Below are 24,256 nucleotides of genomic sequence, written 5' to 3'. Positions count from 1 at the left end.
ACATAGAACGCTAATATTAGTAACTGAGGAAGCTGTGGAGGGCGCCTGAGGGGGTTTGTCCCAGCACGCCCTCCGTAGTATGTCGGCCATGTTTGATGAGGGCAGAGTCCACAGATGGAGGAAGTGCTGTTGCCCTCAGTGAGGGTTGTGAGCCTGTTCTTCTGACAGTAAGGTATGTTATGAGTGCAGCTTAATGAGAAATACGAGAACTTCTATCTCCTCAGAGAACTGTATAGAGATACTGGGGTATGTACACACAGGGGGGTATACAGACAGAGATAGGTACACACAGGTGGGGGTATACAGACACAGGGATAGGTACACACATGGGGTATACAGACACAGAGGTAGGTACACACATGGGGTATACAGACACAGGGATAGGTACACACATGGGGTATACAGACACAGAGGTAGGTACACACAGGCGGGGGTATACAGACACAGAGGTAGGTACCACAGCTGGGGGTATACAGACACAGAGGTAGGTACACACATTGGGTATACAGACACAGAGGTAGGTACACACATGGGGTATACAGACACAGAGGTAGGTACACACAGGGTATACAGACACAGAGATTGGTACACACAGGTGGGGGTATACAGACACAGAGGTAGGTACACACAGGGGAGTATACAGACAGAGGTACAGTATCTCACAAAAGCAAGTGCACCCCTCACATTTTTGTAAATTTATTATATCTTTTCATGTGACAACACTGAAGAAATGACACTTTGCTACAATGTAAAGTAATGAGTGTACAGCTTATATAACGGTGTAAATTTTGCCGTCCCTTCAAAATATCTCAACACACAGCCATTAATGTCTAAACCGCTGGCAACAAAAGTTTGTACACCCCTAAGTGAAAATGTCCAAACTGGGCCCAAAGTGTCAATATTTTGTGTGGCCACCATTATTTTCCAGCACTGCCTTAACCCTCTTGGGCATGGAGTTCACCAGAGCTTCACAGGTTGCCATTGGAGTCCTCTTCCACTCCTCTATGACGACATCACTAAGCTGGTGGATGGTGGAGACCTTGCGCTCCTCCACCTTCCGCCTTCCGTTTTAGGATGCCCCACAGATGCTCAATAGGGTTTAGGTCTGGAGACATGCTTGGCCAGTCCATCACCTTTGCCTTGCTAAAGAAGCTGAGGGTAGTGTTCGTCTTGGTGGTGTGTTTGGGGTCGTTATTATGTTGGAATACTGCCCTGCGGCCCAGTCTCTGAAGGGAGGGGATCATGCTCTGCTTCAGTATGTCACAGTACATGTTGGCATTCCTGGTTCCCTCAATGAACTGTAGCTCTCCGGTGCCGACAGCACTCATGAAGCCTCAGACCATGACACTCCCACCACCATGCTTGACTGTAGGCAAGACACACAATTCATTGTACTCCTCACCTGGTTGCCGCCACACACGCTTGACGCCATCTGAACCAAATAAGTTTATCTTGGTCTCATCAGACCACAGGAAATGGTTCAGTAATCCATGTCCTTAGTCTGCTTGTCTTCAGCAAACTTTTTGCGGGCTTTCTTGTGCATCATCTTTGGAAGTGGCTTCCTTCTGGGACAACAGCCATGCAGACCAATTTGATGCAGTGTGCGGCGTGTGGTATGAGCAATGACAGGCAGACCCCCCACCCCTTCAACCTCTGCAGCAATGCTGGCAGCACTCATACATCTATTTCCCAAAGACAACCTCTGGATATGATGCTGAGCACGTGCACTCAACTTATTTGGTCAACCATGGCAAGGCCTATTCTGATTGGAACCTGTCCTGTTAAACCGCTATATGGTCTCAGCCACCATGCTTCAGCTCAGTTTCAGTGTCTTGGCAAGCTTCTTTTAGCATAGGCCAACTTTATGTAGAGCAACAATTCTTTTTTTCAGATCCTCAGAGAGTTCTTTGCCATGAGGTGCCATGTTGAACTTCCAGTGACCAGTATGAGAGAGTGAGAGCGATAACACCAAATTTAACACACCTGCTCCCCATTCACATCTGAGACCTTGTAACACTAACAAGTTACATGAAACTAGTGACGGAAAATGGCTAATTGGGCCCAGTTTGGACATTTTCACTTAGGGGTGTACTCACTTTTGTTGCCAGCGGTTCAGACATCAATGGCTGTGTTTGAGTTATTTTGAGGGGACAGCAAATTTACACTGTTATACAAGCTGTACACTCACTACTTTATATTGTAGCAAAGTGTCATTTCTTCAGTGTTGTCACATGAAAAGATATAATAAAATATTTAAAAAAATGTGAGGGGTGTACTCATTTTTGTGAGATACTGTATGTACACACAGGCGGGGGTATACAGACACAGAGGTATGTACACACAGGCGGGGGTATACAGACACAGAGGTATGTAGACACATGGGGGGGTATACAGACACAGAGGTATGTAGACACATGGGGGGGTATACAGACACAGAGGTATGTAGACACATGGGGGGGTATACAGACACAGAGGTATGTACACACATGGGGGGGTATACAGACACAGAGGTATGTACACACATGGGGGGGGGGGGTATACAGACACAGAGGTATGTACACACATGGGGGGGGTATACAGACAGAGGTATGTAGACACATGGGGGGGGGTATACAGACACAGAGGTATATAGACACATGGGGGGTATACAGACACAGAGGTATGTAGACACATGAGGGGGTATACAGGCACAGAGGTATGTAGACACATGGGGGGTATACAGACACAGAGGTATGTAGACACATGGGGGGTATACAGACACAGAGGTATGTAGACACATGGGGGGGTATAGAGACACAGAGGTAGGTACACACATGGGGGGTATAGAGACACAGAGGTAGGTACACCCAGGGGGTATAGAGACACAGAGGTAGGTACACCCAGGGGGTATAGAGACACAGAGGTAGGTACACCCAGGGGGTATAGAGACACAGAGGTAGGTACACACATGGGGGGTATAGAGACACAGAGGTAGGTACACCCAGGGGGTATAGAGACACAGAGGTAGGTACACCCAGGGGGTATAGAGACACAGAGGTAGGTACACCCAGGGGGTATAGAGACACAGAGGTAGGTACACCCAGGGGGTATAGAGACACAGAGGTAGGTACACCCAGGGGGTATAGAGACACAGAGGTAGGTACACCCAGGGGGTATAGAGACACAGAGGTAGGTACACCCAGGGGGTATAGAGACACAGAGGTAGGTACACCCAGGGGGTATAGAGACACAGAGGTAGGTACACCCAGGGGGTATAGAGACACAGAGGTAGGTACACACACATGCAGTGAAAAATGCATGTACATTTGTTTTTTGGCATTGGTTTGTGCTAATACTCAAGCTGTGCTCACACTTCCCATAGAGGCGGCTCGCAGCAAGGGTTCAGTGCGTCCTTGTTCTCCGTTTCAGGGTCGAATCGGGGCCGAATTTTTGCCTGAATTTGGCCCTGAAACGGAGCCAAGACGCACAGCGTTTCTGTGCAAGCCGCTCCACAGCCGCAATGGAGATATGTGAATCGGCTCCATAGAGAGCAATTCTAAAGGTACAAGGCTTAATGCATTAAAGTAAAAAACCTTCTTCAAGCAGCCCCCAACTTCCCCAACCTCCCTTACATACTTGCCTGCGTCCAATCTTGATCCAGCAATGTGCATGAGAGCAGAAGCTCTCCTGCATCTCTCCCTCATTGGACAGAGAGGCAGTAGCTGGAGCCATTGGCTCCTGGTGCTGTCAGTCACAGCCAGTGAGGGGGGGAGCAGGGCTGAGCCGTGCTGTGTGTGTCAATGGACACACTGAGTGCCCCCCCATAGCAAGCATCTTGCTATGGAGGCACTTGGCAGGGGGAGAAGCTAGGACCACAGGATGCCTGCCTTCTTATCTACCATTGTTCTCTATTGCCTGTACACAAATTCAACTCGTATAAGTTTTGTTTTGATTAAAAAAAAAAAAAAATCTACAAAAATGATAAATGTTGTTTACAGTATCAGTGTGTGATATCATCTATTCTAGGGGTTGTGGATTATGCAGCCATGCTTGGATTCACTGAGGAGTATCTGGGTAACAGCCTCATGTTATACCAAGGCACCATGTTCCTATCCTCAGGCAGAGTTGTGGGAGGTGGATTTCTGATTACACATTAGAAGCAAAACAGGCCAAAAAGGAGGCAGATCCGGGACTGGGCAGGCGGGCAGATCATAGCAACATTTTACTAATTCTGTCCATGTTACCCTTCACGCTTTACATCAGCACAGTAACACTGATAACTTGAGGGGGGTGATGAGGGGACCAGGCACATACAGATGAAGAACGGGCAAATGTGTCTGGTTCCTGGGACAGGAAATCCGGAGGAAAATGCATGAGATGAAATGATTGTGAAGATGGATATCACATTAAGCCCTGGTTCACGTTGATGCGATTTGACATGTCAAATCACATGCCAAATCGGCGACTATTGCCGGCAATGGCACCATCCGAATCGGTGCAATGCCGCATCGATTCCCAAAAGTAGTTTCTGTACTACTTTTGGCGGCTTTGGGTGCGATTTCAGTAGATATCTGTACAGATGTCTCAGAAATCGCACCCCAAAGTCGGACTGACATGCGGGAATGAAATTGTGCGAGTTTAGCTGAGCTTGCATGCTATTTTGGTCCATAGTGACATGATAGCATCACACATTTGCTGCAGATTTGTCGGCTGCACATACATGATGCGAATCTCCCGTTCCACCACATCCCAAAGGTGCTCTATTGGATTGAGATCTGGTGACTGTGGAGGCCATTGGAGTACAGTGACCTCATTGTCATGTTCAAGAAACCAGTGGTGAGATGATTTGAACTTTGTGACATGGTGCATTATCCTGCTGGAAGGAGCCATCAGAAGATGGGTACACCGTAGTCATAAAGGGATGGACATGGTCAGCAACAATACTCAGGTAGGCCGTGGCATTTAAACGATGTTTAATTGGTACTAAGGGGCCCAAAGTTTGCAAGAAAATATCCCCCACACCATTACACCACCACCAGCCTGAACTGTTAATATAAGGCATGTTGGATCCATGCTTTTATGTTGTTTACGCCAAATTCTAACCCAACCATCTGAATGTTACAGCTGAAATCGAGACTCATCAGATCATGCAATGTTTTTCCAATCTTCTATTGTCCAATTTTGGTGAACCTGTGCGAATTGTAGCCTCAGTTCCTGTTCTTGGCTGACAGGAGTGGCACCCAGTGTGGTCTTCTGTTGCTGTAGCCCATCTGCTTCAAGGTTCGATGTGTTGTGCGTTCAGAGATGGTATTCTGTATACCTTGGTTGTAAGGAGCGGTTATTTGAGTTACTGTTGCCTTTCTATCATCTTAAGCCAGTCTGCCCATTCTCCTCTGACATCAACAAGGCATTTTTGTCCACACAACTGCCCTTCACTGGATATTTTCTCTTTTTCGGACCATTCTCTGTAAACCTTAGAGATGGTTCTGTGTGAAAATCCCAGTAGATCAGCAGTTTTTGAAATACTCAGACCAGCCTATCTGGCACCAACAACCATGCCACGTTCAAAGTCACTTAAATCCCCTTTCTTCCCAATTCTGATGCTCGGTTTGAACGTCAGCAAGTCGTCTTCACCACATCTTGATGCACTGCGTTGCTGCCATGTGATTGGCTGATTAGCAATTTGTGTTACCAAGCAATTGAACAGGCATACCCAATAAAGTGGCTGGTGAGTGTATGTATACTCTGCTGATTTAATAGTATTGCTGTTGGTCTTGTATGAGTGCATCACATCACTGGCCCCTTGCATGATGTAGTATATGCTTTGTTAAATTTTATTTCACAGACACAACATAGCAGTCTCTTTACTAATGCATTCATTATTTTATGGGATTTATCATGAATATGGTTAGAAATAAGATGGTTTAGGGTTAGGGCCTCTGACTATTGAGCCCAGAGCTGTAAGGTCAAATTCCTGAACCAGGTCTCCCCAAATTCAGACACCACTAGGTTTACTGTCAGTGCCTGAAACATGTAGCTTTATTGGGGCACAGTTGCAATCACCTACCATGTGAGAAATTAAAGCTGTCCCTTTACAGTAAAGTACATGGGGTAGCTCTTTAGTGAGTGTAGCTCCATTATGTGGTGTTCTAATTTCTGAATGTTTATGCTACAGTGCATTGCACTGTTCAGTATTTGCAGTACATATTAGCACTCAAACATAGCATAGCATAACATAGCTTTTAAAAAAGAAGTTGACAGTTTAAAAAAAAAAAAAAATTCATACTTGCCTCTATGCTGCAGCATCTGTCACACGTCAGCTCTAAAGGCTTGTACACAGGTTATGAAAATCAGAAGTAAAATTTCTTCCGACGAACGATCTACCAATTTTCGGATCGTTAGTACAGTGCTTTTGACAACCGATTCCGATTTTTCGTACGACAAAAGCTGGATGTGCAGACTATAAAATTTTTGTCGGATGTGAACAGAATGTCCGATTTTCCGTTTAATTAGTATGGTCTTCGTCCTAAAAAAATCTCAAGAGCGAGACTTCGCATGCTCTGTAACAAAAGATTACATACAAAACTATTCAACACATTACCTTACTTCTGAAGTTGAAATCTGTCGTACGAGAATTTTCGCATGGTGAGTAACCTCTTCACTTTTGACATGAGACTAGCATGCAACAAAAAACGGACGAACGTTCATCTGAAAATCTGATCATGTGTACGAGGCTTAAGACTGAGAAATGAGCGATTTACATGAGCACTGATTGCTCAGTTCTTATTGACCACTCTCTGCTATGCTTCTGGAGCAAATAAACTTTGGCCATACTTCTCTTTTAAGCTAGGCTCAGACTACATATGTTTTTTGGCATTGTTGCTGTTTCCCAATAGTCTGAACAACAGTATTGAGGCCTTGGGTGTAGTGCACAATGAGATTCATTATCGCTATTTTGTGGTTTTCATTTATTTGGGGTATATTCGTTATTTTTTTTTTTTATGTTGGTAGGGCCTTTATTTTAAGTTAAACTGCTTTTTTTTAAAAAAAATTTGCAGCAAGGCTTCCCTTAATAAGGTGGCCTTTGGTTTCAGAGGTGTTACTTTTTTAAATTTATGTTGACAGGGCTTTTTTAAGTTTTAAGTCCTAAGTCCATTTGTTCTTCAAGCTGCCTTTGCTTTCTTTGCAGCAAAATGCTGCACAATATATCAATTACATTCACCCTAACCTCCCGTCCACATAGATACAATAAAAGTTAGACATACACCAGTTAGGCCTATTACTCCTGATGGCAACTGTCCTGCTGCTGGCCATTTATATGCTACTGTGTCTCCTGCAGTTTCCTTAATTCTTGTAGTGAAGCGCCAACCTGTGTTTTTCTTAATTTCATTGTGCATAATGGCAAATTAAATGGCAAATTAAAAGACCTGTTGATGGGCAATTTTACACTGCTGTACTCTGTGGTCTCTCAGTTTCTACTGAGTTTGATCAAAATGGGCTGGTGGAGCGACACTCTTGCATCAGCAAGAACAGGGACAGCAAACTCCTGACAAATTTTCATCTGCTGGTCATAGCAGGCTCAATACGGCTTGATAAAAAAAAAAAGCATGTGTCCCTGCCAAAACTACCTGGGGAAAAAAGCCTTTTATTCAAACTGAAATGAATCAGTTTGTGGTACTGCTGCTGGGTTTAGGCCAAGCAAATTTTACAAGAGGAAAAAAAAAAAAATCAATTCTACATTTGCACTGCTAGTGTACGCTGTCACAGAGACTGTCTGTAAAAGTCATAATGTTCCATAACACCACATACAAATTCAAGGCATCCCCCAATTAGGTTATTTAAAGGATTGGTTTATTTTCAATGTTTCCTCCATTCCTCATGAAAAGACTCTCTCCTCGTTGCACGGTATTCTTTGAATAATTTGTTTTTGCATTTCCCACCTCCCTGAGTTTTTTTTTTTTTCTCAGTAGTTTGTTTATTTAGCCCTAAAAATGGCCAGAATTTAATACCAGGATTTGCACCCCAACAACCCACTCTCAAACATTTAAAGGGATCATCTTGCATTTTGTTCCATTTATAAGGACACTGAAATTGCTATTCTGGTGAAAAGCATTGCAAAATTGTTTACAAGTGAAGTAAAAGCTTTTTTTGCACATTTTATTTAATGTCACACTAAAACATTAACAGAAAAAAAAAAAAAACTAAAAGCCAAACAAAGCTTTTCTAAATATTAAAATAATACTAAAAAAGTGACTAGAAGGAGGGAAATAAATTAATTTGGACAGATTAAGGTTAAATAAGGGTTAATAAAGAGTTTAAAGGAGAGTACACCTTTTATTAAAGAAAAAAAGTTTTTTTTTTTACTTGTAAGATTGCTTTAAAGCAGAACTCCAGGCATTTTTTTTTCCATGCAGTGGGGCTGTTAACTGCTCATTTTGTTTAGAGGTGAACACAGGGCCTTTTTGATGCTCTGGAAAAAGTTGTTTCTCCACATCCAGTGGTGCACCGCACAAGACCACGGGGGTGGGCAGGAGCAGCAGGGTCCAGTCCTGCGCTGGGGGGATTGGAGGATCAGGGGAGGATATCTCGACTCTCCAATCCCCTTGACAAAAATGAGCAGTTAAGAAATACAGTTGCGGGAGTTCTTCTTTAACTAACATCATATGCGGATCATAGGCCACCCCTTTTGACCTTTTGTATAAATGAGTTAAAGCAAATACAATGTAACTGTTACATAGTAGGCGAGGTTGGAAAAAGACACAAGTCCATCAAGTCCAACCTATGTGTGTGAATATATGTCAGTATTACATTGTATATCCCTGTATGTTGCGGTCGTTCAGGTGCTTATCTAATTGTTTTTTAAATTATTTACGCTTCCTGCTGAAACCACCACCTGTGAAAGAGAATTCCACATCCTAACCACTCTTACAGTAAAGAACCCTCTACGCAGTTTAAGGATAAACCGCTTTTCTTTTAGTTTTAGTGTCTTATTAAATTCCCTTTCGCAGAAAAGTTTTTTTTATCCCTATTGTAGGGTCACTAGTACGGTATTTGTATATTGAAATCATATCCCCTCTCAAGCGTCTCTTCTCCAGAGAGAACAAGTTCAGTGCTCTTAACCTTTCCTCATAACGAAGGTCCTCCAGTCCCTTTATTAGTTTTGTTGCCCTTCTCTGGACTCTCTCCAGTTCTAGCACATCCTTCCTGAGGACTGGTGCCCAGAACTGGACAGCATACTCTAGGTGTGGCCGGACCAGAGTCTTGTAGAGTGGGAGAATTATTTTATCTCTGGAGTTAATCCCCTTTTAATGCATGCCAATATTCTGTTTGCTTTGCTTGCAGCAGCTTTGCATTGCATGCCATTGCTTAGCATGTCATGTACTAGGACCCCCACGTAAATGCATTATCTCAAACCTCATTTGCCATGTAGTTGCCCACCCCATTCATTTGTTCAGATCTTCTTGCAAGGTTTCCACATCCTGCAGAGAACTTATTGCCCTTTTTAGCTTAGTATCGTCTGCAAATACAGAGATTGAGCTGTTTATCCCATCCTCCATGAATAAATTAAATGTGTTACATTATATCTTTTTTAAAAACACTATTCTGGAAGCTCCATATTCGTCTTCAGCCACTTCAGTGCCTGCAATTCTATCCAAAAAGATATGAGAGGAAGGAAGAAGAGGGTGAGTGCTATGTATGTACTTGATGAAGTGTGTTTGGCTATACGTAGCAAGCCCGAGGTATGAGACTGGTTAAAACTGATCTTGGATGATTCCAAGAGATATAAAATGTATCATGCATAAAATTCATAAACAAACTTTTATTTCATATAATATTGAAAATTACTGTACATCATATTTTAAAGGGGCATGTGGGTGGGTACTTTCTTACTACAGATCTAATCCGTATCTTCATCTCACTTTAACTGAAAAAGTACCTTTTTTTTTTTTTTTTTATTCTGACTGAAAAACTTTTTCATCGCTATTTTTAGTTTTTGGCAAAATTTGTCACTGCAAGTATTAAATTATCCATCTAGGGCCACTTTCACATGGATGTTTTGCTGCACACACCAAATTTCGACAACAAGAATCAGCAGATTTTTGAACTTTGAATGCCAGGCCAAGCAAATAACCACAGACACTCCGCCTGCACAAAGTATTTATAAGTTTACAGCGTCCATGGCTGTTCATAGGTAGGTCGCACACCAAACGTTTATCTGTGGTTAGGGATGGGTGTCCGAGTCTGGATGTAGTTAGATGTGTCTAGGCTCGGACATCTGTCCCTAACTGCAGGTAACCGCCTCGTGTGTCTACATTCAAACTGTTACGGCTGCTGTCAGCCTGTCATTACTTTGTACAGGCTGAGCAGCTGCTATTTTCAGGAACTTATTTCTGACATAAGAATCTGGTGTATGCAGCTGAATGGCCATGTGAAGGAGGCCTATTCTGCTTTGACACTTTATCTAATGATGAAAAAGTAGGTTTATTGTTAACAGGAAGTGTTTTGTTATTGATGCTGAGACCTGTTGGTGTATTGTCTAAGGATGTGTGGCTCTGTCTCTGTTTTTGTTGGAGATGGATTTCTATACGTGGATGAGTCTCATGATTAATCTTCTCACTGTGAAGATTCTGATTGACAAGAGAAGACGTCTGAGGGAGAAGAAGAGACGCCGATTATATTGGGTTCATCCATTGATCTCCCAGCGGCTAAGCAAGGGTCACTTCCACACTGTGTATCTTGAGCTCCGAAAGTATCCAGAGAAATTCCATGAGTATGCTCGGATGAGTGTCACTACCTTTGATGAACTTTTGGAAGTTGTTAGACCTCAGCTGACCAGAGCATCTACGAACATGAGAGCTAGCATTTCTCCAGAAGAGAGATTACTGGTGACATTGCGGTAAGTGTAAAATGTTTCAAATATTATTCTTTGTTTGATATATTTATTATTATTATTATTATTTATTTAAATAATGACTGTTGCTCATGAGTCGGACAGATCCTTATTTTTTACTGTGTTAATTTGCCACTTTTTGTGGACTATGAATTGTTGTTTTAGTCTCCCAAGAATTCCACAAATGCACAAGTCATGAATATTATTATTGGGTACCTGAAGTGAATAAGGGCAAACATTTGGAATCTACAATAATTGACTTTTTTTTTCTTCTTCTTTTTTTTTTTTTTCCCTTCCAGATATCTTGCTACAGGGGACACATTTGCTTCACTTCATTTTCATTTCCTTCTTGGCAAAATGACAATTTGCAAGATTGTCCATGAAACCTGTGCAGCCATCTGGAGCTTGTTAAGAAATCAAGTGACTCCTGAGCCCACAGAAGAAAAATGGAGAGCCATCAGTGAAGGATTTAAGAGCACTTGCCATTTCCCTAACTGTGTTGGTGCTTTGGATGGAAAACGCATAAGAATTAAAATGCCACCGAAAAATGGCTCGGAGAGTTCCAGGTATAAAAATGATTTCTCCATTGTGCTAATGGCCATAGTGGACAGTGCACACAATTTTGTGGCTGTCGATGTTGGAGCATATAGAACTGTTGGGGATTCAAAAATATTTCGCACTTCTCCAATGGGGAGGAAAATTCTTGAGGGCAAATTTAATATTCCAAGCCCAAGGCCCATAGAAGAAGGCGGGGATCCGCTGCCATTTGTGTTTGTCGCTGATGAGGCCTTCAGCTTAAGCAACAACATAATGAAGCCTTATCCTAAGAGAGGGCTGGATTTGAATGGGAAAATCTTCAACTACAGACTGAGCTGTGCGCGACGTCAAGTGGAATGCGCTTTTGGAATTCTAGCGAATAAATGGAGGATATTTCAGAGCACTATACAGCTGAAGCCTTCACATGTGGACATGATAGTAAAGAGTGCATGTTCTCTTCACAACTTTGTACTACAAAGGGAGGGCTATTCCGATGACTTGCTGGATCATAATATGGAGGATTTGGAGTGGCCTGCTGTGCGATATCCTGATCATGCTGCAAATATAAGAGAAAAATTTGCTAAATATTTTATGTCACCTGCTGGTGAACTTCCCTGGCAGTACAGCAAAGTTTAAAAGTTCCATCAGCCTATAACTTTTCATTTTTTAATATATTAGGAACTCCCAGTGGTGACATCTACTATGCAGAGTTCTCTCGGATCTGCACAGCTACTGTGGCCAGCAAAGGGACCCTGTTGCTAGACCATTCGTCTTAGCAACAATCTTCCCAAAGGATGTGCATTTAATGTTTTTTATGCATGTTCTTTTTTTTTTTTGTAAAAGCCTCCCTTGTGCAGACATCCAAAAGCCTTGAGACTACTTCTGGGTGTCTCTATTTTTGATGTGATGTCAGCAGCCCTGCCAGACTAAGAGTTGTCATCCAATGACACTTTTTTGTATTAGCTACATAAAAGGTTAGGGTGCTGGGCCAGCACAGACAGTAATTGGACACAAGAGGAGAGGCTGTAACATGTAAGGAGGGAGGGGGCTGTGCTAGGGAACAGATTCTTACTAAAGAAGTCAAATTTGCTAGCAAGTTCAAAGGCACACTACAAATGGGGAAAAAAATATAATAAATAATTATGGGGAAAAAAAAACACTGCAAATAAGCACTTAATTTTTATGCACTTTTACCTGGCCTTTTTAGGTTGGTGACAGGGTCTGTTTAACTGAAGTCCCACTCTTTGATAGATTTTTTAATTTGTTTTATAGAATCAAGAATACAGGAGGAGTGAGGACACTCCAAATTCCATTGTGGGTGGGAACAGAACCAAGAGTCCCAAAAAAATATAAGAAACCAGGGGTAACTTGTGTTCCCACAATCCATCTGTAGCTGAAATATAATTTTGGGCGACCCTTGTCATTTCTATTCTTAGTAGTTATTGTAAATATTGTATATCATTTGCTCCCAACCCCCTGCAGTATTTCTGACTCTTTCTAATGTTTAGGACATGGGTAAATGCAACTTGCTTTTGACATGGGTTTGTTCAGAATTTGTTCAAACGGTTGTTCAGAATTCATTGAAGATGCAGTTGCCCTGATTTAGCATTCCTTTGCATTCTCATGGACGTGTATGGCCACATAAGCTGTTTTGAAGTACAAAACACTAACCCAAAAGGGAAAACTTTCCATTAGCTAAATATTTGTTTGAAAAGCCTTAGGCTGCATCTGCCCTTTAGGTACTTTTAATTTGCAGAAAATAACCTACGCAGTCAAGGGGCCCCGGTAGAGATCTGTGCAATTTTGTATAATTTTATTGTTTTACTTGTAGGCCATTTGGGTCCCCTTAGAAGCCTAGCTAAAAAAAACTCCTAGTTAGCAACCTCCATGTCCTGACTTGTTGCTAGGACATGAAAACTGTTGGCTGCACATGCCCAACACTGCACGAAAAACAATGGTTTTCACATCCTAGCATCAAGGAAGGCCATAGGGGTTGCTAACTGGGAGTTTTTTTTTTTTAGCTAGGCCTCTGAGCAGACCCCAAATGGCCTACAGGTAAAACAAATGTAATGATCATTTTACAAAGCTGCACAGATTTTTTTTATATCTAATGGGACCCCCTGACTACATAGGCTATTTTCTGGAAAAGGTGAACTTTAACCCTTTAGGCCTCATGCACACTGGACGTTACATTAACGTTTTAAAAATACCAGTAGCTTTGCAGTGAGTTTTTAAAGTTTTTGCAATAGCGTTTTTTAGCGCTTTCAATGGATCAAAAACTGGTGAGCCCCGTTTTTGAGCGTTTTATCAGCATTTTTAGGAGTTGAGCGTTTTTACAGCTTAAAAACACCTCTCAGAACCCACTAGTTTTGGGGTTTTTTTTACAGCCAAAAAACGCCCCAGCCAAAAACAGTTGATAAAAGCCTATGTGTGCATGGATACATAGTATAACATGCTGGAGAGTTTGACTGTATGAAAAAACATCTGAAGCCAAAAACAGCTGTAAAAACGTCCAAATATGTCCAGTGTGCATGAGCCCTTAAAGTGATTGTTTAAAAAAAAATTTAAAAAACGAGCCTTTACAAACATATCATACTTACCTCCACTGTGCACAGAGTGGCCCCGAACATCCACTTCTGGGGTCCCTCGGTGGCTCCTCCCCACATCAGATAACCCCCTAGGAGAATCGCTCTCCTGAGTCCAGCATTTGGGTCCATAGACACGAATGCCGGACTCGGCCGCGCCCGCGTCATTGGATTTGATTGACAGCAGCGGGAGCCAATGGTTGCGCTGCTATCAATCTATCCAATCAAGAGCCGAGAACCCCGGGAAGAGGAAGAATGCGTCTCCAGCTTGTGAAATTCCAGGGCTCAGGTAATTAAAACAGTGGGTGCTGGGGGGCCGGTCACTGCCAGGTGTTTTTTCACTTTAATGCATTAAGGTGAAAAAACACGAAGGTTTACACCCCCTTTAAAGCTGAATCCTGTGCAAATAGCTAAATACACTATCAAAATGCATACTGGGATAGGAACTGTCTCATCTACCAAATTACTTATATTTATGTCCTTTCAGATAGCAAAGCTAAGCTGGCGACCTGACTTTTTTCATGCTGCAATCAAACACAGCTAGGTTACCTCCCCACCCCCAGCTTGTTGATTAGACAGTAAGACCCCTTTCACACTAAGGCGGTTTTCAGGAGTTTACGCGCTAGAAAAGCCTCTAAATAGTGCCTGAAAACCACCTCCCATTCATTTCAGTGTGTCTTTTCCCATGGGGCGGTGCGCTTGCGGGAAGTTATCATCTTTCTCCTGGCTATGCCTGCGCAGTAGAAACCTGTAGGGCTGTCTTCTAATACAGGAGCCACTTTATGTCCTTATAGTGTGAGTTTCTACTGCACAGATTCAGCCAAGTGAAATAAGATTTCAGATTAAAGTGCTTAAGGTAGAACAATAGGCAAAAATATTTTTTTCATTTTGGATAGCGTAAGGGAAGGCTTTAACCCCTGTGAGATTTTTTTTTTTCGCCATATGTGTCCTATTGGCGAGATTTCTCGCCACTTCCTGTCCCATAGCCAAACAGGAAGTGAGAGGAAATCCCTACAAATTAAGGAAATTCCTTGGGGACCCCCAGGTCACCAGAACTAGTGTCCCCTCTATCTTTTCTGGGCACAACCAAAAGTTTGGGATTTTCACTTTCAATGATAATGGTAAACAGGACAAATAGAGAGGGTGAATCTGCCTAATGGGGACATGGATCGCAATAAAAACTGACAGTCTAGTCTCTCTCTCTGCTCTATCCAAAACTAAAAAAAAAAGTTTAGTCTTTAGTTAAACTCTAAGGGCTCTTTCACACGGGGCGGATCAGTGATGATCCGCCCCGTGAACACCCGCTTGCTCCCCGCTGAGCAGAAAGATGACAGGTCCATCGCTGCACACTGTGCAGCTACGGACCTGTCAGAGCGCCGCTCTCCCCTATGGGGGATCGGATGATGACGGACCGTAGTGTCCGTCGTCACCCGATCTGATCCGAAAACGGATGGAAAAGTAGGTTTTCCTCCGTTACACTTTTCGGATTGGAGCGGGTCGGATGTCAGCGGACATGTCACCGCTGACATCCGACGCTCCATAGGGATACATGGATGTCCGTTTTTCATCCGAAAACGGAAGGATGAAAAACGGACATACGGATCCCTCGTGTGAAAGTGGCCTAAGATTCCTACAGGCCACATTTACATGATCCAGATAAGTGTACATTTCTGGTGGATGGGGGGGTGAGTTTAGGTCAGGGAGCAAAGAGAACAAAGTACAGTTATCCTTTAGCCTAGGTTCACACTGAGTGCGGGAATGAAATGTGCGAGTTCAGCTGAATTTCATGCCCACATGTCAGTCCCGGTGTCGGGGACGATTTCAGAGACATCTGTTCAGGTTTCTGCACAGAAGTCAATGGAAATCGCACCCTGAAATCGCCAAAAGTAGTACAGAAACTACTTTTGGATGCGGTGCAGCAAATGCGGGGAGCACCGATTTAGGACGGTGCAATTGCTGCTGATTTGGCATGTGGTTTGACGTGTCAAATCCCACCAATGTGAACCAGGGCTTAAGGACAGCATAATGGTTTTAGGTAAGTTGCCCTAAAATAGCAGAGACCATGTGAGGCTTTTTACACCGCTATTTTGTTACACAATAGATTTTTTTAATGAGTACATGTGAACTTGTGTGTATATATAAAAACGCTCATGTTGCCAAAAAAATAAAAAAACTTTATTTTTTGTGTCTGAACTTTTTTATTTATTTTTTTTAAAAACTGGATTTTAACTGAAGTGTGTGATTGTCAATTTTGGAAAGTATCTGATGACTTGTGCAGAACTGGCCTTACAGGTCATCTTCAAGCAGTGCATATGGTTGGAGGGTAAAATCCACATGGTAGTTTGGCTATTTGGCTATTTTTCCCCCTGTAGCTGTCTGCTGGGTCAGCTTGCACTGAAGATTTGGTTGAGAAACTTCACTTAAATTGAGCAAAGATTCATTTTAATTCTATCCAATTATGTGAAAAGCAAATTCCTATTTGTTTGTTTATGCTGCACATGATTGGATAATTGAAGTGCGTCTTTACTCAGTTTGAGTAAAGATTTTCAACTCCTTTTAACCACTTCAGCCCCAGAAGAATTTACCTCCTTCCTGACCAGAGCACTTTTTGTGATACGGCACTGCGTTGCATAACTGACAATTGCACGATCGTGCAACGTTCCACTAAAACAAAACTGAGGTTCTTTTTTTTTTTTTTTTCTTCCCCCAAATGGAGCTTTCTTTTGGTGGTATTCGATCACCTCTGCGGTTTTTATTTTTTGCGATATAAACAAGAAAAGAACGACAATTTTGGAAAAAAAAAAAAAAAACAATATTTTTTACTTTTTGCTATAACAAATATCCCCAGAAAAAAAAAAAAAAATATATATAATTTTCCTCAGTTTAGGCCAAGATGTATTCTACATATTTTTGGTAAAAAAAAAACCGCAGTAAGCGTTTATTGATTGGTTTGCGCAAAAGTTATAGTGTCTACAAAATAGAGGATAGATTTATGGCATTTTTATTATTATTAATTTTTTTTTATTTTTTTTTTTTTTTTTTTTTTTATCGTGACTGCGACATTATGGCGGACACATCAGATGCTTTTGACACTATTTTGGGACCGCTGTTATTTATTTATATCAGTGCTATAAAAACGCACTGATTACTGTGTAAATGACACTGGCAGGGAAGGGGTTTAACACTAGGGGGCGATCAAGGGGTTAAGTGTGTCCTAGGGAGTGATTATAACTGGGGTGGGGGGGGGGGTGGGCTACCTAGGACATGACAGGGAGCAGTAGATCTGTCATGTCACTAGGCAGAATGGGGAAAAGCCTTGTTTACTGCTGCTCCGTGACACCATCGCGGGACACTGGCGGACATTGAGTCTGCGGGAACCGCGGTCACGGAGCACGCGGCGCGCACCCCCACAATGCTGCTTCTTAAAAGGGACGTACATGTATGCCCATTTGTGCAGCTGTGCCGATGTATATCGTTGCGCACTGGTTGCCAAGCGGTTAAAGGAGTTCTAAAGTCAGAAGGTTGTTTATCTTTATGCATTAAGATAGACAACCCTCTGTGTGCAGCAGCCCCCTTGAGCCCCCTCTCTGTCTAACGATGTCCAACAGTGTCTCAGCTGTCCGAGACTCTCCCTCCTGAATGGCTGAAACATTGGCTCTTGCTGCTGTCAAAGTCAGTCAGCCAATTATGAGAGAAAGGGGGCGGGCCAGGCCGCAGCTCTATGTCTGAATGGACACAGGGAGCTGTGATTTGGCTTGGGTGCCCCCACAGCAAGCTGCTTGCTGTGGGGGCACTTGACAGGAGGGGGGGGGGCGGGAGCACCAAAGAGGGACCCAAGAAGAGGAGGATCTGGGCTGTTCTGTGCAAATCCACTGCACAGAGCAGGTAAAGTATAACCTGTTTGTAAAGTCTCATTTTTTTTCTATAAAAATAACAATCACTTTAAGTTTAAACCAAAAATTTTAATCTATTGTAATCTACCTAGAAGAGTTGACTGGGTTAGTTTTCTTTTTCTAGGCCTTTTCCCCTCTGTTTTCCCCAGGTGATCTGACCAGTACTACACCTCCTGTATTAGAGGAGCACAGGGTCACCTTTGGACAGCAGCATTGTCAGTCTGGGGGGAGGCGAGTGTTAGTGTATCTACATCTAACAAATTCAAGCCAAACTCCAGCTCACACTGCAGTAACACAAGCGATTATAGCAAAAGTTCTTTTTTTTTCCTTTTGGAAAAATAATGAATAATTAAAATCTGACCATTGCAAGCACCTCTGTCGGTGGTAAATAGTTTGTCTAAAAACTCTAAGGCCCCTTTCACACTGGGGCGGGAGGTGTGTCGGTGGTAAAGCATTGCTATTTTTAGCGGCGCTTTAACGCCGTTTTAGTGGCGGGTTAAAAACCACCGCAAAGCGCCTCTTCAGAGGCGCTTTGCCGGCAGTATAGCCACGGTGCCCCATTGATTTCAATCTGCGGGAGTGGTGAAGGAGCGGTATACACAACGCTCCAAAGATGCTGCTAGCAGGACTTTTTTTCCCGTCCTGCTAGCGCACCGCTCCAGTGTGAAAGCCCTCGGGGCAGCAGCACTTTCAGGGCGCTTTGCAGACGCTATTTTTAGCGCTGTATTGCCTGCAAAGCGCCCCAGTGTGAAAGGGGTCTAAGGGCTCATGCACACTGCAGCTCAAAAAAAGCTGCTTTTTACAGGTGTTTGAGCTTATATTTCTGCCTATAAAAGCTTGTTTTTTTTTTTGTGCTCTCACAAATTTATTGAGCTCTTTCAAGCACTTTTGAGCGTAAGCATTTTTTTCACAAACCCTTGTAGATAGTATTTTCTGAACCACTGAATAAACAAAACAAAATGGTGGAACAAACTTTTGCACGTTTTCGAGTTTGGTGGGGTTTTTTTTCCACCTAATATGCCTGAAAACGCCTGAAAAAGCCATAGTGTGCATGGACACATTGGCTAACATGGAGGGGAGTTTCTTGGCAGAAAAAATTAGAGCTCAAAAGCCTGTAGGAGCTGCTTCTTTGAGCTGCAGTGTGCATGAGCCCTAACTGCTACATTTGCAGGAGAGCTTGTTCTGTTGTAAAACAGATTTATTGACAGGATCACCAAGTTAAAATAAAAGAAAGAAAGCCTTAAGGGCTGGTTCACACCACAAAAACGCACTCCAGATCCGTTCCAGATGCATTTCTGCATGCGCGTTTTTGATGCATTCTAGTGCTTTTTTATGCAGTTCCGGTTGCATTCCAGGTGCTTTTTTTTTTTTTTTTTTTCTTCTCCTGTTTCTTTCCCTATACTAGGGTCCAGTGCATTTTTGATGCATTTCGGTGCGTTTTTGATGTGTTTTACTGCGTTGCAGTACAGAAAAAATGCAGCATGTTCTACTTCTTTTTTTTTTTTTTTTGGAACTGGAAAGCCCTGGAACTGACTGCACTGGTGTGAACTATGCCATTGGAAACCATATAACCTGCTTTCCATGCATTTTTGATGCAGAAAAAAGCACACTGGACTGCATGTTGTGTAAACTTATAAGACTTTTTTGGTTTAATATTACCTTAATATATCTGCCCTATTTTGTATTCAACTTGCCATGGTACGACCTCTTTTCTTAAAGTCAGTAACTACAAAAAATGGTGCTCAGACATACCTGTAGCAGTCACAGCCTAATATCAAGCTGTTTTGAAAGGCAAAGTTTCAGCACTTTCTGATAGTGACAAAGGTTTCCATGCCTACTGCCTACATATTTCCAGTTACAGTGAGGCTGATCATTATTATATCATCATATTATATAGATGTTGTAAAGCTCTGCTTGTTGGCGCTATTTAATACCTGTATAATAATACTATTATAATTACATTAGTTGTTTCCACGGAGCCCGCCTTGGTCCGCCGGCTCAGCGGAAGATCTCTCCGTTGATCTCTGCTGAGTTGGCGGATGACAGGTCCCTCTCTGCTCACTGAGCGGGGAGGGGCTTGTCAGGCGCCGCTGCCGCCTATGGAGGGATCGGATGAAAACGGACATCATGTCCGTTTTCATCAGATCTCACCAGATCCGATCCGCCAGCGACGGACCTGGACGTAGGGCCATCCGTCTGCTTTTAGCGGATCAGACCGGGTCGGATGTCAGCGGACATGTCTCTGCTGACATCCGTCGCTCCATAGGCTAAAATGGAGCGCCCGTTCAGGTCCGCTGTCAAAACTGACAGGCGGACCTGAACGGTCCGATCGAGTGAAAGGGGCCTAAGAACGCCATTCCCTGTTATTCAATGGGCTCATACACACCACGGTGTTTTTGAGCTGTAACAGGGACGGTCGTTTTTAAGCTCCAAAAAAAACCAAGGACCAGCACGTTCTGAGGCTCCAGCATTAGAGCTGTTTTGACGCCGGAAAAAAGCTCAAAAACGCGCATTAGCGATATACTGATGTTTTTTCTCTACAACCAAAATGGCCCCATCACATGATATTGATTATTTATTTATTCATTTTCCTTGGCGTTGTGGGTAATGTGGGAGTGGAAAATTAGCAGAGGGATGTGTTTGTTTTTTTTTTTTTTTTTTTTAAACGCATCTTAATATTAACGCTTACAAATGACGTTACACGCGCATTGACGCCAAATCAAAACGCTAATAAAATCACGTTTTTAACGCTGTTTTTTTCCAAGCATTGTTACTAGCTTTACAGCCCATTTTTTAAAACATCCGTGTGTATGAGGACTTTATGCCACAGATATTCTGTCACAATCTTTACATTCTTAGATAATAGGAGAGTTGATTCTCTCATTTTACTGCTTCACAATTCTTGGCCAAATAGGTGAAATCCAACATCTCTGCCTCAAATTTCCAAATGCATAGAAAATATTACTTTCAAATGTATTTTAAATACACAGCAGGGATAATAAATTGGTGCTTTGGACTCAACATATTTCATCTTCTTTGTTGAATCCATGCAATTTAATTGTTTAAACTGAGCGGGGTTCCATTTTCTGCTTTTTAGACTTCTTCCAGTATTAGGTTGATGCATACTTAGTTTGACACAGATGGACTGATTTACTAAAACTGGAGTGTGCAAAATCTGGTGCAGCTGTGCATGGTAGCCAATCAGCTTCCAACTTCAGCTTGTTCAGTGAAGCTTTGACAAAAAAAAAAAACCTGGAAGCGGATTGGTTCTATGCAGAGCTGCATCAGATTTTGCACTCCCCGGTTTTAGTAAATCAACCCCACTTTGTCAACCTGAAAGTGTTTATCTCACCCATGTGATCGAGGTCCGACGAACCCAAAACTGAATGTGGAAAATGGGGATGTCATACTGAAGACTGTCGCTCTCATTTTTCCAGAATTCGGGAGCTGACAATGAAAATTAATATCTCCTAAACCCTTTTTTTTTTTTTTTTTTTTTTAATGAAACTTGTATGGTGGAAGCTGTCCAAAGAAGTCAAGAAGTCTTCAATATTGCCTGTAGGTTACTTGTAATTATTCTTTTCAATGTTACAGACTTATTCCTTGTTCTCCGTTGTGTCTGTGTGAGGGTGGCCATCCTGGTGAAAGAACAGGGATTGTTTCCTCATGCCAGAGGTGCCCCTGATGACAGGTGGGAAAATAATCAAAGAGCAGTGAAGGTACATGGATTCTAGGGCTGAAACAACTAATTGATTAACCACTTGAGCCCCGGACCATTATGCTGCCTAAGGACCAGAGGTCTTTTTCCAATTTGGCACTGCGTCGCTTTAACTGCTAATTGCGCGGTCATGCAATGCTGTACCCAAACGAAATTTGCGTCCTTTTCTTCCCACAAATAGAGCTTTCTTTTGATGGTATTTGATCACCTCTGCGGTTTTTATTTTTTGCGCTATAAACGGAAAAAGACCGAAAATTTTAAAAAAAAATGATATTTTCTACTTTTTGTTATAAAAAAAATCCAATAAACTAAATTTTAGTCATGCATTTAGGCCAAAATGTATTCGGCCACATGTCTTTGGTAAAAAAAATGTCAATAAGCGTATATTTATTGGTTTGCGCAAAAGTTATAGCGTCTACAAACTAGGGTACATTTTCTGGAATTTACACAGCTTTTAGTTTATGACTGCCTATGTCATTTCTTGAGGTGCTAAAATGGCAGGGCAGTACAAACCCCCCCCAAATGACCCCATTTTGGAAAGTAGACACCCCAAGGAAATTGCTGAGAGGCATGTTGAACCCATTGAATATTTATTTTTTTTGTCCCAAGTGATTGAAAAATGACAAAAAAAAAAAAAAAAAAAATATTTACAAAAAGTCGTCACTAAATGATATATTGCTCACACAGGCCATGGGCCTATGTGGAATTGCACCCCAAAATACATTTAGCTGCTTCTCCTGAGTATGGGGATACCACATGTGTGGGACTTTTTGGGAGCCTAGCCGCGTACGGGGCCCCGAAAACCAATCACCGCCTTCAGGATTTCTAAGGGTGTAAATTTTTGCTTTCACTCTTCACTGCCTATCACAGTTTCGGAGGCCATGGATTGCCCAGGTGGCACAAAACCCCCCAAAATGACCCCATTTTGGAAAGTAGACACCCCAAGCTATTTGCTGAGAGGCATATTGAGTCCATGGAATATTTTATATTTTGACACAAGTTGCGGGAAAGTGACACTTTTTTTTTTTTTTTTTTTTCATAAAGTTGTCACTAAATGATATATTGCTCACACAGGCCATGGGCATATGTGGAATTGCACCCCAAAATACATTTAGCTGCTTCTCCTGAGTATGGGGATACCACATGTGTGGGACTTTTTGGGAGCCTAGCCGCGTACTGGACCCCGAAAACCAATCACTGCCTTCAGGATTTCTAAGGGTGAAAATTTTTGATTTCACTCTTTACTGCCTATCACAGTTTCGGAGGCCATGGAATGCCCAGGTGGCACAAAACCCCCCCAAATGACCCCATTTTGGAAAGTAGACACCCCAAGCTATTTGCTGAAAGGCATGGTGAGTATTTTGCAGCTCTCATTTGTTTTTGAAAATGAAGAAAGACAAGAAAAAACATTTTTTTTTTTTCTTTTTTCAATTTTCAAAACTTTGTGACAAAAAGTGAGGTCTGCAAAATACTCACTATACCTCTCAGCAAATAGCTTGGGGTGTCTACTTTCCAAAATGGGGTCATTTGGGGGGGGTTTGTGCCACCTGGGCATTCCATGGCCTCCGAAACTGTGATAGGCAGTGAAGAGTGAAATCAAAAATTCACGCCCTTAGAAAGCCTGAAGGCGGTGCTTGGTTTTCGGGGTCCCGTACGCGGCTAGGCTCCCAAAAAGTCTCACACATGTGGTATCCCCGTACTCAGGAGAAGCAGCAGAATGTATTTTGGGGTGTAATTTCACATATTTCCATGGCATGTTTGAGCAATATATCATTTAGTGACAACTTTGTGCAAAAAAAAAAAAAAAAAAAAAAAAATTTGTCTCTTTCCCGCAACTTGTGTCGCAATATAAAATATTCCATGGACTCGACATGCCTCTCAGCAAATAGCTTGGGGTGTCTACTTTCCAAAATGGGGTCATTTGGGGGGGTTTTGAACTGTCCTGGCATTTTATGCACAACATTTAGAAGCTTATGTCACACATCACCCACTCTTCTAACCACTTGAAGACAAAGCCCTTTCTGACACTTATTGTTTACATGAAAAAGTTTTTTTTTTTTGCAAAAAAATTACTTTGAACCCCCAAACATTATATATTTTTTTAAAGCAAATGCCCTACAGATTAAAATGGTGGGTGTTTCATTTTTTTTTTTCACACAGTAATTGCGCAGCGATTTTTCAAACGCATTTTTTGGGGAAAAAACACACTTTTTTTAATTTTAATGCACTAAAACACGCTATATTGCCCAAATGTTTGATGAAATAAAAAAGATGATCTTAGGCCGAGTACATGGATACCAAACATGACATGCTTTAAAATTGCGCACAAACGTGCAGTGGCAACAAAATAAATACATGTTTAAAAGCCTTCAAAAGCCTTTACAGGTTACCACTTTAGATTTACAGAGGAGGTCTACTGGAAAAATTACTGCACTCGATCTGGCCTTCGCGGTGATACCTCACATGCATGGTGCAATTGCTGTTTATGTTTGACGACAGACCGCCGCTTGCGTTCGCCTTAGCGCGAGAGCAGGGGGCGACAGGGGTGTTTTTTTTTTTTTTTTTTTTTTTCTTTATTATTTTTTTGCTTTTTTAATCTTACTTTTAAACTGTTCCTTTCATATTTTTTTTTTTAATCATTTTTATTGTTATC

At 42.2% G+C, this 24,256-nt stretch overlaps 1 protein-coding gene across 3 annotated transcripts in view; it reads left to right on the top strand.

Moving 5' to 3' along the window:
* The first annotated feature begins 1 nt into the window (after position 1).
* SLX4IP (SLX4 interacting protein) overlaps positions 2–24,256 on the top strand; it is a 324,078-nt gene continuing 299,823 nt past the window's right edge. Inside the window, exons 1-3 of one of the 3 annotated variants that reach the window (XM_073628270.1) lie at positions 58–172; positions 10,554–10,876; positions 11,170–16,181. In XM_073628270.1, the coding sequence (XP_073484371.1) occupies positions 10,554–10,876; positions 11,170–12,043 (1,197 nt within the window). In that variant the 5' untranslated portion in view covers positions 58–172 and the 3' untranslated portion in view covers positions 12,044–16,181. Of the gene's footprint in view, positions 173–10,553; positions 10,877–11,169; positions 16,182–24,256 lie in introns of those variants that run through there. The other 2 variants (XM_073628269.1, XM_073628272.1) reach the window with 2 other exon arrangements.

The sequence above is a fragment of the Aquarana catesbeiana genome, linkage group LG04, assembly GCF_042186555.1.
Source record: "Aquarana catesbeiana isolate 2022-GZ linkage group LG04, ASM4218655v1, whole genome shotgun sequence".
NCBI lineage: Eukaryota > Metazoa > Chordata > Amphibia > Anura > Ranidae > Aquarana > Aquarana catesbeiana.
Note: the sequence above shows the minus strand (reverse complement) of the source record. Positions and strands in the feature narration are given on the sequence as shown.